Source organism: Giraffa tippelskirchi, chromosome 4, assembly GCF_054371585.1.
Source record: "Giraffa tippelskirchi isolate mGirTip1 chromosome 4, T2T-mGirTip1v1.2.pri, whole genome shotgun sequence".
Classification (NCBI taxonomy): Eukaryota; Metazoa; Chordata; class Mammalia; order Artiodactyla; family Giraffidae; genus Giraffa; species Giraffa tippelskirchi.
Window position 1 is genome coordinate 58,857,009 of NC_137278.1, and position 15,713 is coordinate 58,872,721.

General features: G+C 42.9%; 2 protein-coding genes across 11 annotated transcripts in view; one reads left to right on the forward strand and one right to left on the reverse strand.

Annotated features, from left to right (window-relative positions):
* The window catches only part of SEPTIN10 (septin 10), a 45,137-nt gene extending 35,800 nt beyond the window's left edge, over positions 1–9,337 (reverse strand). For all 10 annotated transcript variants that reach the window (XR_014082792.1, XR_014082793.1, XR_014082791.1 and 7 more), the window contains exon 1: positions 9,244–9,337. Coding sequence is in view for 5 of the 10 variants with exons in the window: in XM_081593033.1 (XP_081449159.1) it covers positions 9,244–9,270 (27 nt within the window). In the remaining 5 variants the exon portion in view is untranslated. The remainder of the gene's footprint in view (positions 1–9,243) is intronic.
* A 923-nt stretch (positions 9,338–10,260) lies between these two features.
* On the forward strand, positions 10,261–14,907 carry SOWAHC (sosondowah ankyrin repeat domain family member C). Its single transcript, XM_081593036.1, has one exon. The coding sequence runs from the start codon at positions 10,369–10,371 to the stop codon at positions 11,527–11,529; it is 1,161 nt and encodes a 386-aa protein (XP_081449162.1). The 5' UTR covers positions 10,261–10,368; the 3' UTR covers positions 11,530–14,907.
* Positions 14,908–15,713: the final 806 nt, after the last annotated feature.

The window sequence follows — 15,713 nt, forward strand, 5'->3', positions numbered from 1 at the left end:
TCTTCTTCATGCCTAAAATATTACCTCTGTGCTCATCCATGGCCGTCTCTCCCTTCAATATTCACCTCAATGCTGTGCTTTGCCAAAAAGGTTTCACACTTTATATTTAAAGCTAGCACAAATCACGATCTCACGTATAGGTTGTTTTTTCCAGCAGTTCATTTTAATAAGCTGCTTGGATTTACAGAAACAACATTACACTTAAAGTCCTGGTAGGTTCACAAATGCCTTATGTAACCCATAACATACTATTTATAATCTTAGACTAATTTTTTTCAAATCCAGCAGCAAACAAAGCACATTTATTGCCCTATTCCTTAAAAGACTACTCCAGATCATGCATTCTCAATAGGGGGTATCCCCACCATAAAGGTGGTAGAAATTGGTTCTGAGGGGACCAAAAATTTCAGTGCTTTGTGGCCTTCCAAAGCTCAGTCAACCTCACCTGAAAACACTTCTTCTCTAGTTTCTTCTTTAGTACCGACTCCCTCTCTTTTCTCCTAGACAAATTCTAGTACTGAATTCCTCTCATAAGGGAGAACTTGATTAACTGGATCAATTCATAAGACTAGGTAAATGTTATTAATTAACTAAATTTGATTTAAATTTCATTTTTGTCCCAAAAGGTCAGTAATGAAAAATGGTAGAGAACTACTGCTCAGATAAACCCTGAAACAGGCCACATCTGCATGTGGCATTTTCCATCTTCCTCCGCAGCCCTCTCCACACTGTCCTGCACTCCAGTTTCTGCCCCCAGGTCAGTCCTAAATCAACTGCCTATCTGTCTTCACTCTTAACCAAATTCTGTGGTCCATGTGATCATTTTGGTTAGCTTTCTGTGGCTGTGGTTTTCATTCTGTCTGTCCTCTGATCGATGAGGATAAGAGACTTGTGCAAGCTTCCTGATGGGAGGGACTGGCTGTGGGGGAAAACTGGGTCTTTCTCTGGTGGGCAGGGCCATGCTCAGTGAATCTTTAATCCAATTTTCTGCTGATGGACATCCCTCCATGTCCATGTGGCACAGCTGCCACTTTGTCCGGGCATCTTCCCTTGTGACACAACAAAACTGGAGTGAAATTCTGACACCTGGGTTCATCTTCCTTTGCTTCATTTCTCCCAAAGGCTGCATTTCAAAAGTCCCTCACATGCTCTGTTTGACTCTGCCTTCCTTTTTTAGTCTCAGTACCTGGTTCATCTTAAAAAAATTTCCCCAACAATTTATTCCATAATTTAAATTTTTCTAGTGTCAGAAAAAGCAGACTGAAAGAAATCTGAAAATTCTAGAATTCCTAATATAGCCTCAGTCATGGCTCCTCAGAGAATATGGTCACAATGTTTCTCAAAATACATGCTCCAAACACATGGTCTGAAAGTATCCTGTACCTGGGAAGATACTTCGCACTGATCCAGAAAACCCAGGACTTCTCAGAGCTTCTCTTAAGCTGGTAAAACTAGATCCACATGTCTTCATTTGTCTCTGACAGGAAAGGTCTGCAGACAGCCAAGAGGGAGCCTAGGTGACACTATTTAAACTAACCAAAACAATAAACAAGGAAAAAGAGGCCACTTAAAGCAATTTTGGACAACTTTAAGGTCAGCACATATTCACTTTTGCAATGACGAGTTCTGGAAGGAATCACATAATGTAATGAACTTTGGGTTCTATGGTATATAAACTGCTTCAGCTAAATCCTCAGTGAAGAAATCTCCAGCCTTTTTTAGAAAAAGAAAGTAGTTAATTTAAAATAAATGGAAGTGCCAAATAAAAAATTTCAAAACCAGGAAGACTGCTCAAGCAAAATATGCATATTTACTAAAAGTAATAAATTGTAAGGATACTAAATCATAATTGGCCTTAAAGGTATTTAAAATGGTAGCTTTCAATCTCATGGTTATGTTTGAGCCTATGAGTTTCTTATTTCTGTGATCTTCAAAACAAAGGGTGTTAAGTAAAATTTTAAAGCATCATCTAAATCAAACTTCCTCCCAGATATGATCAAAAGAAAGTGTAAAAATTAAAGTTCTCAGTGAAAAGCTTTGAGAATCAGGTATTTTGTATTAGGAATACTTAAAATCTTCAGCAGAGAAAATTAAATTTAGTATGGTTAAAAATAAAAGGCCAGTAAGTATTCTTGAGAAGAGGAAATCTATTCTGCAGTAAAATATGAAAATTTAAAACACCTTCTTCCTCCTTTCCCACACACCAAAATAAATACGTAAATAAAACAGTTACAGTTTGGAACAATGTCAGGAGCAAAGTCAGCCTGGGAAAAGCTCAAAGGCTTGGAAGGAGGAGCCTCGTTAGAACATAAATGCAGACTAACAGCTCTGCCCGTAAGAATTTATAACTAATATGTATAACAATCAACAAGAATAAAATGATTCAAAAATGATAATGGTTATGGAGGATACAAAGAATATTACAAGTTGTGTTTCCTAAAGAAAGATCATTTAACTGAGGGGGTAGAGGGCAATGCAAGGTTCACTAAAATTTAATGGAAAAAGTAACAATACAGAACGTAAGTTAGGTATTGCAAGGAAGCACATGACTAGTGGCAAACAAGCAGAATGACAGAATGCCATGGGTTAAAAGCTTCAGAGGAGATGGGCCGGAAACTTGGTCTCATTATCTTATGACTACAGGACCTGGACCAGGGAAGGGATGTCACTCCAGATCAGAAACACAAGGTACTGAGGTAGTAATTAACACCAGGATATAAAAGAATTAAAAGTAACAACTTCAAGAAAGAAAGTAAAACAAATGCGGAAAACTTCTGAGATAGAAAAACTGTCATCACTGAATGATAACTGAAAAAAAAAAAAAAAGAATTCAGAAGTACTGCATCTGAAACAGGAAATGACAAAGGGAAGAAATTGAAAAGATCTGGATACCATTTAAAAGGGCAGTCTGAAGATTATGAGTGTGTTTCTCTGGAAACAGGAAAAGGTAGTATCATTACAAGATCCACTATCACAGTCAGCAATACATAACTATACAGTCAAGATCTCTTGAATCATAAAATGTAAGCAATTACTAATACTGAAAAATTCAGACTTAAATTGAAGAAAGTAGGGAAAACCACTAGACCATTCAGGTATGACCTAAATCAAAACCCTTAGGATTATACAGTGGAAGTGACAAATAGATTCAAGGGATTAGATCTAATAGAGTGCCTGGAGAACTATGGACGGAGCTTCGTGACATTGTACAGGAGACAGGCATCAAGACCATCCCCAAGAAAAAGAAATGCAAAAAGGCAAAATGATTGTCTGAGAAGTCTTTATAAATAGCTGAGAAAAGAAGAGAAGCTAAAGGCAAAGGAGAAAAGGAAAGATATACCCATCTGAATGCACAGTTCCAAAGAATAGCAAGGAGAGATAAGAAAGCCTTCTTCAGTGATCAATGCAAAGAAATAGAGAAAAACAACAGAATAGGAGAGATTAGAGATTTCTTCAAGAAAATCAGAGATACCAAGGGAACATTTCATGCAAAGATGGACACAATAAAAGACAGAAATGATATGGACCTAACAGAAGCAGAAGATAGTAAGAAGAGGTGGCAAGAATAGAGAAGAATGATACAAAAAAGATCTTCATGACCCAGATAACCACAATGATTGTGATCACCCACCTAGAGCCAGACATCCTGCAATAAGTCTGGGAAGTCAAGTGGGCCTTAGGAAGCATTACTACGAACAAAGCTAGTGGAGGTGATGGAATTCCAGCTGAGCTATTTCAAATCCTAAAAGATGCTGTGAAAGTGCTGCACTCAATATGCCAGCAAATTTGGAAAACTCAGCAGTGGCCACAGGACTGGAAAAGGTCAGTTTTCATTCCAATCCCAAAGAAAGGCAATGCCAAAGAATGTTCAAACTACCACACAATTGCACTCATCTCACATGCTAGCAAAGTAATGTTCAAAATTCTCCAAGCCAGGCTTCAACAGTATGTGAACCGTGAACTTCCAGATGTTCAAGCTGGATTTAGAAATGGCAGAGGAACCAGAGATCAAGTTGCCAACATTCTGCTGGATCATTGAAAAAGCAAGAGAATTCCAGAGAAACATCTGCTTTATTGACTATGATGCCAAAGCCTTTAACTGTGTGGATCACAACAAACTGTGGAAAATTCAAGAGATGGGAATACCAGACCACCTTACCTGCCTCCTGAGAAATCTGTATGCAGGTCAAGAAGCAATGGTCAGAACTGGACATGGAACAACAGACTGGTTCCAAATAGGAAAAGGAGTATGTCAAGGCTGTATATTGTCACCCTGCTTATTTAACTTATATGCAGAGTACATCATGCAAAATGCAGGGCTGGATGAAGCACAAGCTGGAATCAAGATTGCCAGGAGAAATATCAATAACCTCAGATATGCAGATGACACCACCCTTATGGTAGAAAGCGAAGAACTAAAGAGCCTCTTGATGAAAGTGAAAGAGTGAAAAAGCTGGCTTAAAACTCAACATTCAAAAAACTAAGATCATGGCATATAGTCCCATCACTTCATAGATGGAAACAGTGGCTGACTTTATTTTTTTGGGCTCCAAAACCACTGCAGATGGTGACTACAGCCACGAAATTTAGACATTTGCTCCTTGGAAGAAAAGCTATGGCCAACCTAGGCAGCATATTAAAAAACAAAGACATTACTTTGCTGACAAAGGTCTGTCCAGTCAAAGCTATGGTTTTTCCAGTAGTCCTGTATGGATGTGAGGGTTGGACTATAAAGAAAGCTGAGCACCAAAGAATGGATGCTTTTGAACTGTGGTGTTGGAGAAGACTCTTGAGAGTCCCTTGGACTGCAAGGAGATCCAACCAGTCCATCCTAAAGGAAATCAATCCTGAATATTCATTGGAAGGATTGATGCTGAAGCTGAGACTCCAGTGCTTTGGTTACCTGATGAGAAGAACTGACTCATTGGGAAAGACTCTGATGCTGGGAAAGACTGAAGTCAGGAGGAAAGGGGGACAACAGAGGATGAGATGGTTGGTTGGCATCACTGACTTGACAGACATGAGTTTGAGCAAGGTCTGGGAGTTGGTGATGGACAGGGAAGCCTGGCGTGCTGCAGTCCATGGGGTCAGAAAGAGTCAGACACGACTGTGCAACCAAACTGACTAGTAAAGGACATGCTGGAGATCATGCCAGACACAATCCGGCCAAAGTGTATCTCATCATCACTAGCTGTGACTCCCTGAGTATACACTAAACCTCCCTGAATCTTAATGTAGTTTTAAAAGGTTACTTTCCATTTACAGTTATTACAAAATATTAGCTATATTCCCTGTGTTGTACAATATATCTTTGAGTCTTAACATCCTCATCTATGAAAAAAAAAAAAAGGTCTGAAAACCTGGAGTTTCAAGTGAGTTTTAAAACAGAACTCTTTTTAAAAATAAAGGTGGAATGAAAATGAAAATAAAACATACCAAAATCTGTGGGACACAGCTAAAGCCCTGCTGAAAGGGAAATTCATTAACACCTTATGTATATATTAGAAAGGAGGAAAAGTCTCAAGTCAGTGATCTAAGGTCTCTCCTCAAGAACTTAGAAAAAGAAGAGCAAACTAAACCAAAAGCAAGCAAAGGAAATTAAAAGATCAGTTTTTTGAAAATAGAATAATAACAGAAAAAAAAAACGGTGAAACAGAAACAGTTCTTTGAAAAGGTCAGTGAAGTTAACAGACTTATAGCAAGACTGACAAAGATAGGCAGAAGATGCAAATTTTACCAATATCAGGAATGAAACAGGGATTATCACTATAGGCCCTGAAAAAAACAAAAGGAGATTAAGAGAATATTATGAACAAGTCTATACACATAAATTTGACAATTTGGAAGGAATGGATCGCAAAACCACATACCATCACAACTCACCCAGTGTGAAATAACATGAACACACAGATAACTATTAAGGAATTTAAATCTGTAAGTTTAAAACTCCGCAAAAAGACATCTCCAGGCCCAGAAGGTTTCACAGAAGAATTCTACCAAACATTTAAAAAAGAATTAATACCAATTTTACATAATCTCTTCCAGAAAACAGAAGACATGGGGACACTTCACAGTTTCTTTTATGAAACTAATATTACTCTGACATAAAACCGAAGACAGTACAAAAAAACCTGCAGACAAATAACCCTCTTGAACTTGATAAAGAGTATCTACAAAAGAACAGCAGCAGCCTGCTGCTCTGATGATGGACTGAATTCTTTCCCGCCAACATCGCAGTAAGGCAAGAATGTCTGCTCTCACCACACTTATTCAAATATGGCAGAAAAGAAAAGGTATACAGATTGGAAAGAAGGAAAGAAAACTGTCTCTATGTTGAGATGACATAATTTTTATGCACACAAGCCCAAGGAATTTACTCCTAGAATAAATTAATTCAGCAAGGTCAAAGGACTCAAGATAAACATACACATCTCAATGGTATTTCTGTGTTAAAATGATATGAGGACAATGAAAATGAAAATATGGTGTCATTTATAACTGATAGAAAATGAAATAAATGTAAATCTAACAAAACAAATGCAGGACTTGTGTACTGAAAACTATATAATTTTGATGAAAGAAATCAGAGAAAATATAAAGAAATGGACAGAAACACCATGTTCATTAGTTGGAAGACTCAACATGGGTAGAGATAATAATTTTCTTTAAATTAATTTTAGACTTAATGTAATACCTATCAAAATCCCAGCAAAATTCTTTGTACATAGACAAGACTATTCTAAAATTTATGATGAAAGATATAGAAACTAGAATAGCCAAAAATTTTTGAAATTTAAGAATAAAGTGAGAGTAACCAGTCTACTCTATTTCAAGATTTATTTATATAGTTATAGGAATCAAGACTGCATGTTAACAGAGACCCCAGAAAAAGATCCACACAACATGCCTAACTAGTTATTGACAAAAGTGTAAAAGCAATTCAATAGAACGATAGCCTTTTCAATGAATGCTGGAGCATCCATTAGCCAAAAATGACCCTTGACCTAAGTCTTACACCTTATACAAAAACTAACAAAATGGGTCATGGGTTTAAATGTAAAACTAACTGCAAGACTCTTAGGAAAAAAATAAGAGAAAACCTTTGGTATTCTGAGTTAGGCAAAGGATTCTTAGACTTGACAAAATAGTACAATCCATAAGAGGAAAAGGTGATAAAATGGATTTTATCAAAACTAAATATGTTTGCTCTGCAAAATATTCTTTAAGAGGATGAAAAAGAGAAAAAACATTTGCAAACCACATATCAAGGACTGGTATCTAGAATACATATTTTAAAAACCTCTAAAATCAGCAGTAAAAAAAAAATCCAGTTAGAAAATGGGTACAAAAAATGAAATTCAATGAAGAAAATATACTGATGGCAAACAAGCACATGAAAAGATGTTTAACATCACTAGCCATTAGAAAAGTGCAAGTTAAAACCACAATATATAATTATACCTATCAGAACGTCTTAAAAAAAAAAACCAGGAACTCCAAATGCTGGTGAGGATGTGGAGAAACTAATCTCACATACACTGCTGGTGGGGGAAAATGCAGAAACTCTGGGAAACAGTTTAGCAGTTTCTTAATGAAACTAGCAACTGCCATGTGAATTCCAGAGAACTAAAGACAACATTTTCCTTATGTTACATGTTAACATACAGGAATGGTTTATAGCAGCTTTATTTATAATAGCTCAACAATGGAAACAACCTAGGTGTCCTTCAAAGTGTGTTACATCCATACTATGTAATGTTACTCAGCAATTAAAAAGGAGCAAACTAATACTTGGAACAATGCTACTGAAGGAAAAACATCCAGTCCCAAAAGGTTATATTCTAGGTGATTCCATCATACTAAAGAAATAACAGATTATAGTAGCTAGGGGTTAAAGAGGAGGTGGAGTGGAAATGAAGTGAGTGTGGCTACAAAAGGACAAGGGAAGGGTCCTGTGGTGGGGGCAAATTCTGTCTCCACAGAATCAGTGTCCATGTGCTGGTAGTGGCTTTTACTATGATTTTGTAACATTTTACTAGTAAAGAAGAGTGCGGACTCATTGGAAAAGACCCTGATGCTGGGAAAGATTGAAGCCAAAAGGAGAAGGGGGTAGCAGAGGATGAGATGGTAAGATAGCATCAAATTCAATGGACATGAATTTGAGCAAACTCCAGAAGATGGTGAAGGACAAGGGAAGCCTGGCGTGCTGCAGTCCATTGGGGTAACAAAGAATTGGACACGACTTAGTGAGTGAACAACAACTATTAAAGAAAATTGGGCAGAGTTACTGGGGAATTCTGTTTTTTCTCACAATTGCACACGAATTTACAGTTATCCTAAAATAAAAAGTTTAATTAAAGGTGACATTACTGCAAAATAAGCACAGCAACAGACAAGAAATCCCATGTTTAATTCTGAAGATTAAACTTCACTCTGAAACAAAGACGTGCACACAAACACAACAAATGTAACAAGGCAGGTCAGAGAGGAAAGCCGAGATTTCTCTAAAACCAAGACAGAGAAGAAAGAGACCTGGGCTGAATCAGGAGAAAGACCCTCCTTCAGGTTCTGTCAGAGAAACTGGCTGTGAGATTCTGGACCCATCACCTACCCTCTCAGGTTCCTACCAGCTAAACTTATAGAGACTGCTCAGACCAGCACGTCTCACTTTTTGGTCTCAGGTCCCAGAAGAGCTTTTGTTTACGTGGATTACAATCACTGGTATGAATAGTATCAAAAGTTAAATTTTTCAAAAGACAAGTGATCCTTCCACACGGCGTAGCGTCGGGAAGACTCCAGGGACACAAGAGAATGAGTGAAAAGGGCAAGAAACAGATTGGTGTGGCCGAGGACACCTCTATGGCCCTCCATGGCTTACTCTGAAATGAGACCAGCGTAGAGGAGGGACAGAAAACGGAACACATCAGTCGCATCCGTTCTTTTAACGGACAAGGGCTCCAAGGCGGGAAAAAAAAGCCTCCAATCCTAAGGATGTCAACGCTGGGTAAGGTGGGAGGCTTGTGAAGGCCTGGGTGGCCGAGTCCAGTGGGGCGCCCGCCACTGGTCCCGCTCCCGCGCGTTTGGGACCGTTACACAAATCACCCGCTTCACACTCCACTCTGGGGAGACGGGAAGCCAGGAGCCAGGAGCCGAGAGGCGCCGCCCGAGGAAGCGGGCGGGAATCGTGGGCCCAGCCGGGAGGGCGGGGGTCCCTGGCGGAGGGCAGAGGGCTGGCGGACTCACCAGGTGCCGCGCCACCTCGGAGGCCATGGTCCGGGCGACTGGGCGGGCGGGGGGCCAGCAAGGCGGCGGCAGCCGGCCTAGCCGCGCGTCCAGCAGCGGAGGGGCGCTGAGGGAGGGATGGAGCGGGGCGGGGCGGGGGCACAGGAGGGAGGAGCGGAGGGGAGGGGTCCCCCGGCCTCAGTGACGTGAGGGGCTGAGCGGGATGGCGCGAGGGGCGGGGCGGGTCTGCTAGGGAGGGGAGGAGAGCTGAGGGGAAGGGTCCCGTGGCCTCGGTGACGTGGGGGGCTAAGCGGGATGGCGTGGGGAGCAGGAGTCCAGGAGGGAGCGGAGGGGAGATGAGAGGAGGGGCCCAGCGGCCTTCATTGAGCTGAGTGCCCCTGGGCGGGCTGCGAGTCAGGACGACACCTCGAATTGGGCCTGTCACAGGATTGCCCAGATGTTTTAGAGCAGCGGTCCCGAACCTTTTTGGCACCAGGGACCCTTTCGTGGAAGATAATATTTTCACAGATCGGAGGAGGGGAAGATGGTTTCGGAATGATTTACACACATTTATACACACAAATATACACACATATTTATTGTACAATTTATTTCTATTATTATATCAGTTCCACTTAAGATGATCAGGCACTAGATCCCAGAGGTTGGGGATCCCTATTTTAGAGGATGACCAGTCAGTGCCTGCGAGAGGATGGAGCACAATTGCTAAGTTAGAAAAAGAGGCGGGGAGGAACGGCCATGGCTCCTCAGACCTTTGGGCGGGGCTGAAGCACTGATTGCGGCTTGTACGGGGCCGGAAGTGGGCGGGCCAGGGCGTGTCCTCTGGCCAGAGCGGCCATTGCGGCCTGTGCAGGGGCCGGAAGTGGGTGGGGCCAGGCGTGTCCAAGGGAAGGCACTGAATGCAGCCGGTTGGAGGACCCAAAAGGGGTGGGGCGGAGTGGGGCGGGGCCCGCGGGAGCAGTAGAGCGGCCTCAGAGGAGGCCGGAAGTGGGTGGGGCCCCCGACGGGGGCGTGTCCGCGGGCGAGGCAGGGGGCGGTGGCTGTTAGTCCTGCGGCTGCGGCGCGCTAGGAACTTGCGGGGCGGCCGCCCGCGTAGGTCCGGAGTCAACCAGGTACGCTATCGAGATGGAGGGACCTGCCGAATGCAGGGCTCAGGATCGGCAGGCCGAGCTGGAGCAGCCCGTCGGGGGTGCCCTGGGCGGGTCGCTCGAACAGCGCGCCGGCTCCCGCGGCCGCCCCAAGGAGCCAGAGGACGCGGCGGGAGACCGCGCGGACCCCTTCGACCCCGTGGACGGCACCCCGAGCGCGCCGCTCGGGAGGCGACCCCGCGGTGGCCCGGTGGGGGAAGGTGCGCGGCCCGAAGCGCTGGGCGATGTGCCCCTTACGCCGCGGCCGGGCCGCACCGCGCCCCGGGACCCCGCTGCAGGCGGCTCCCCTCAGCTGCGGCGCGGCCCCGGGGGCGCGGACGGCGCGGCGGCCGAGGAGGAGGGCGCGGGCTCGCTGACGCTGGATCCGCTGGAGCACGCGTGGATGCTGTCGGCCGCCGACGGCCGCTGGGACAGCCTGGAGGAGCTGCTGGCCTGTGAGCCCGGGCTACTGGCCAAGCGCGACTTCATCACCGGCTTTACCTGCCTGCATTGGGCAGCCAAGCACGGCCGGCAGGAGCTGCTGGCCCTGCTGGTCCGCTTCGCGGGCCAGCACCGGCTGCCGGTGAACATCAACGCACGCACGAGCGGCGGCTACACCGCGCTGCACCTGGCGGCCATGCACGGGCACGTGGAGGTGGTGAAGCTGCTGGTCGGGGCCTACGACGCGGACGTGGACGTGCGCGACTACAGCGGCAGGAAGGCCTCGCAGTACCTGAGCCCGAGCACCGCCGAGGAGATCCGGACGCTGGTGGGCGCCCTGGACGAGGACGAAGGCGAGAGCGCGGCGGGCAGCGGGGGAGGGCGCTGGAGGCTCTCGAGGGTGCTGCCCTCGCACCTCATCTCCGGCAGGCTCTCCCACGCTTTGGAGGACGGCGGGGACCATCACCACCACCTGGCTGAGGGGTTGGCTGCGGGCAAAGCGAAGGAGCAGAGTCGCAAAGCCTCCGGCAGCTCTAGTGGGCGGATGAAACCCAGACTCAACAAAATCCGCTTCCGAACCCAGATCATCCACACCACACCCTCTTTCAGAGACCCGGAGAAGCCTCTGGAGGAGGGAGAGGACGAGGAAGAGGACCGGTCTCTTAAAGGCCACTCGTCCTCTTTCAAATTGAGACCCAAGTCCAATGTATTTGGGTAAAAATCATTTCTTTTAGAAAGTTCTAAGACTTGTTTGTTGTCAGGAATAGTATACTAGGTGTAGACAAGGAAGTGAGACCAGAAAAGACGCTGAAGGCTGCATTTTTAATCCAAGGGGTCTCCCCAGCAATGTGGCTGCAGTGGCTTTCCAAGCGATTCCTCCAGCCTTGACCTTGGCCCCCTGCCCCCTGCAGCCTCTCTGCCCTGGAGTCGCTGTTTTGGAGGACTAGTAATGTATCTAAATCCGGTGCAGAGTAGATTGCAGGTTCCTTTGATTTAAACATTGCCGGATGCCATGCAAAGTAAGGAATATTGCACTTTACAGTATCTGTTTTTAAAAGTGGTTACTCTTCCAAGAGCTTCCCTTGTGGCTCAGCTGGTAAAGAATCTGCCTGCAAAGCGGAAGACCTGGGCTTGATCCCTGTGTTGGGAAGATCCCCTGGAGAAGGGAAAGGCTATCCACTCCAGAATTCTGGCCTGGAGAATTCCATGGACTGTACATGAATTAGCAAATATCTTGGGCTTCCCTTGTGGCTCAGCTGTTAAAGAATCCAACTGCAATGCGGGAGACCAGGATTCAATCCCTGGATTGTGATGATCCCCCTGGAGAAGGGAAAGGCTACCCACTCCAGTATTCTGGCCTGGAGAATTCCATGGACCGTATAGTCCATGGGGTCGCGAAGAGTCGGTCACGTCTGAGCGACTTTCACTTTCACTTTGCACTCTTCCAAGAGCAACAAGACATGCAATTTGTAATGAACTGGTAGTATTTGTAAGTGTAAACAAAAATACATACCGTCGTCTGTTTTTACTAATTGCATTTGCTTTTTAAGATACTACTGATGGCCAGGTCAGAGTTTATACGCACAAATACTAATTAGAGAATAATGTGAATACAATTGGGAATTCTGTTGGTACCCTACTTGTAAGTTGTGTTCAACTCTTCAAAAGCTATTTCAGCTTTAACCACTGAACTGAAGATGTAGGCAACATTCACTTTTGAGTTATTCTGTTGGGTGGCTTCCTCTTAACTATCTCTAATACCTCTGCACTCAGTATTAAGGTACATTATTAATATCTACAGGGCTTCCCTGATAGCTCAGTTGGTAAAGAATCCGCCTGCAATGAGGAGACCCCAGTTCGGTTCCTGGGTGGGGAAGATCCACTGGAGAAGGGATAGGCTACCCACTCCGGTATTCTTGGGCTTCCCTTGTGGCTCAGCTGTTGAAGAATCTGCCTGCAATGAGGGACACCTGGGATTGATCCCTGGGTTGGAAAGATCCCCTGGAGAAGGAAAAGGCTACCCTACTCCAGTATTCTGGCCTGGAGAATTCCGTGGACTGTATAATCCATGGGGTGTCGAAGAGAGTCGGACACGACTGAGCAACTTTCAGCTTAGTAACTACACAAGTTTTTATTTAAGAAAACACTTGTAACAACTTATGGTACTTCTAGGAAAATATTGCCTCTGGTTCTTATTCTCACAAACTTGTTTTGCTTTTGTAAAGTTCCGAATTTTTAGGAGTTTTTGTTTGGGGCTTATACAACCGTTGATTCTACTTAATGTGACCCTCTTTGTGCTTAGAGTTGAATTGCCTACAGAAACTTTCTGGTTTAGGTGATGAGCAAAAATTGATATAAATGTTAGCTGATGCTTCTATGAAGTAATTATTAAATCAACTTAATGATTCTCACATAAGGTACACTTTTAATTTTACTAATGAAATACATTCATAATCTCAATACTTTGTAGCAGTGTTTTGCAAATGTTTAAAATACTAAATCCTTTCAGTTATCATGTTTCTTTGAATCTGTTAGAGACATGGAGTGAAGTTATTGGGAAGCTGGCTAGTAAATCTACCCAGTTAAAAATAGCACTTTATAAAAAGAGAAAGATAATAGATGGGACATTTTCTATATTTAAATGCTGCTGGCTATTGAATCCTTTTATATATAAGTGAAAAATATCAGTCACTGCAATTAAAGACTTGAGTGTACTTAATTACATTTAATTCAAATATGTTAGGGTGAATGTCTTTATAATTATTGTTAAATTTAATTCACAAACATATTAAATTCACTTGTAACAGGATTCAGAGCAATTTGTGAGAGACCTAATTCCAAAAACTCCTTCTCCCTTGGTCTTTTTCATGTCACAGTTCCTGAAACATGCATTTTGAAGCCTACGGAGATGACAGTGAGTTCACAGCTTGCAGAATAAATGAACCAATACACGAATTACACAGAACGGCAGTGTTTAAAGAGTTCTTAAATCTTTAATTTCCCAAATTGTAGAAATTTGTAACAAAATTGGTCACACTTCTCTAGATAGCAGTTGAATTTGTTTAAAGGCTAATGAAAAGAATTCAGATAAAATCAACTATTGTCCATTCATGTGCCTTTAGTTTTGTTTTAGGATTATGGAAGTGGGCTATGTACATTTGAGAAGCACTTTTTATCCATACATGTAGGTGCAAAACAATCTAATTTTGTATAAAGTAAAAATGGGTTCCTATCTGGTACAGGAGAAGTTGTAGTTTGTCACCAAGTCTTCAGCTTACAGATGTGTGAAGCTGAAGTGAGCCATAAAAACACTGCAGAACCACCTCTACGTTCTCCTGAGCAGTGTTAATCTCTTAAATGTGTATGGTTGGTTTAGTCACTCAGACATGTCTGACTCTTGCAACCCCATGGACTGTTGCCCGCCAGGCTCCTCTGTCCATGGAATTTTCCAGGCAAGAGTACTGGAGTGGGTTGTTGTTAGTACCTAATTGCACAAAATCTATAATTTGCTAGATTTTTAGAAACTGAATCAATGCTTAACTTGCTTTTCACTTTAAAGATTTTAACTTTTCTGATAAAATGTACTTTAAAGTTTCAAAAATCATTCCTGGGGGAACAATTTCTAGCATTCCTTGTCATGATGTACTTGTGTGCAATAAGGACAGCATTTTCAGCTACTTAACTGTTCCTCTTTTTTTTTTTTAATTTCCAAAGTGAGATTATGAAAAGCAAGTGATTTATGTAGTTTGGTATTTGTGGAGTTATGCCTGCCATTGATGGAAATATGTATGTCAGTTACTCAGAGATTGTCAACATGAAACTCATTAGAAAATCCAGGTATGTCCATGTGTTTCTTCCAGGTGCAGTGAAGACTAGTGAGTCTGTCATAGCTCCCTTCACTGTTATGGTATGTAAAGTGCAGCTAGCTTATACAACTTGAACATATGGTGCTATTTTATTCATGTCTGAAATCTTGGCATCCAGAAGGTCTTGTCTCTTATTTTTCAAATAAGTGAAACTTTGGGAGTTCAGAAAGTAAAATCTATGAAGTTTGTTTTGTCAGAATAAAAGATTCACACTAGATTTTCCCTCTGAATTGTCTAAATTGCTGTAGTCTTTTATAATTTTATGGGGTTTTACATTTCACACAGTGCTTGTTTTAAGTTTCCATCTGTCCTTTTTCTATCCCTTAAATGACTGGCCATATATCCCTAATTACAGGTGAGGGGATGAAGGTTGGTGCTGTTCAGAGTCAATGGCAAGAGGATCTCAAGACTCAGCGCTCTTCACAGCATTATCTTTTCTGCACTTTGAATTGCCAAGTTTTGGCCAAAGTGCTCCAGTTAGGCGTGAGTGGTGGAGGATTCAGCTTGAGGAGAGGGTCATACCCCTGCCTTAAAAAATGCGAACAAAGGGACCAACGGGGATTAGTTTCTAAAACATATGGCTCATGCAGCTCAATATATATATACACACATATATATAAAACAATAAAAAATGGGTGGAAGATCTAAAGAGGCATTTCTCCAAAGAAGACATACAGATGGCCAAAAAGCATAACAAAAGATGCTCACCATCACTAATTATTAGAGAAATGTAAATCAAAACCACAATGAAGTATCACCTCACACCGGTCAGAATGGCCATCATCAAAAAATCCACAAGCAAATACTGGAGAGCGTGTGGTAAAAAGGGAGCCCTCTTACCCTGGTGGTGGCAATGTAACTTGGTACAGCCAGGATGGAGGTTCCATAAAAAACTTTAAAATAGAGCTACCATATGATGCTACAATCCCAGAGAAGAACATGGTTTGAAAGGATAATGCACTCCAATGTTCATAGCAGCACTGTTTACAATAGCCAGGACATGGAAGCAGCATAAATGTCCATCGACAGAGGAATG

Coding starts and splice junctions, on each gene's coding strand:
- SOWAHC (XM_081593036.1), top strand. CDS start 10,369: ATGGAGGGACCTGCCGAATGCAGGGCTCAGGATCGGCAGGCCGAGCTG.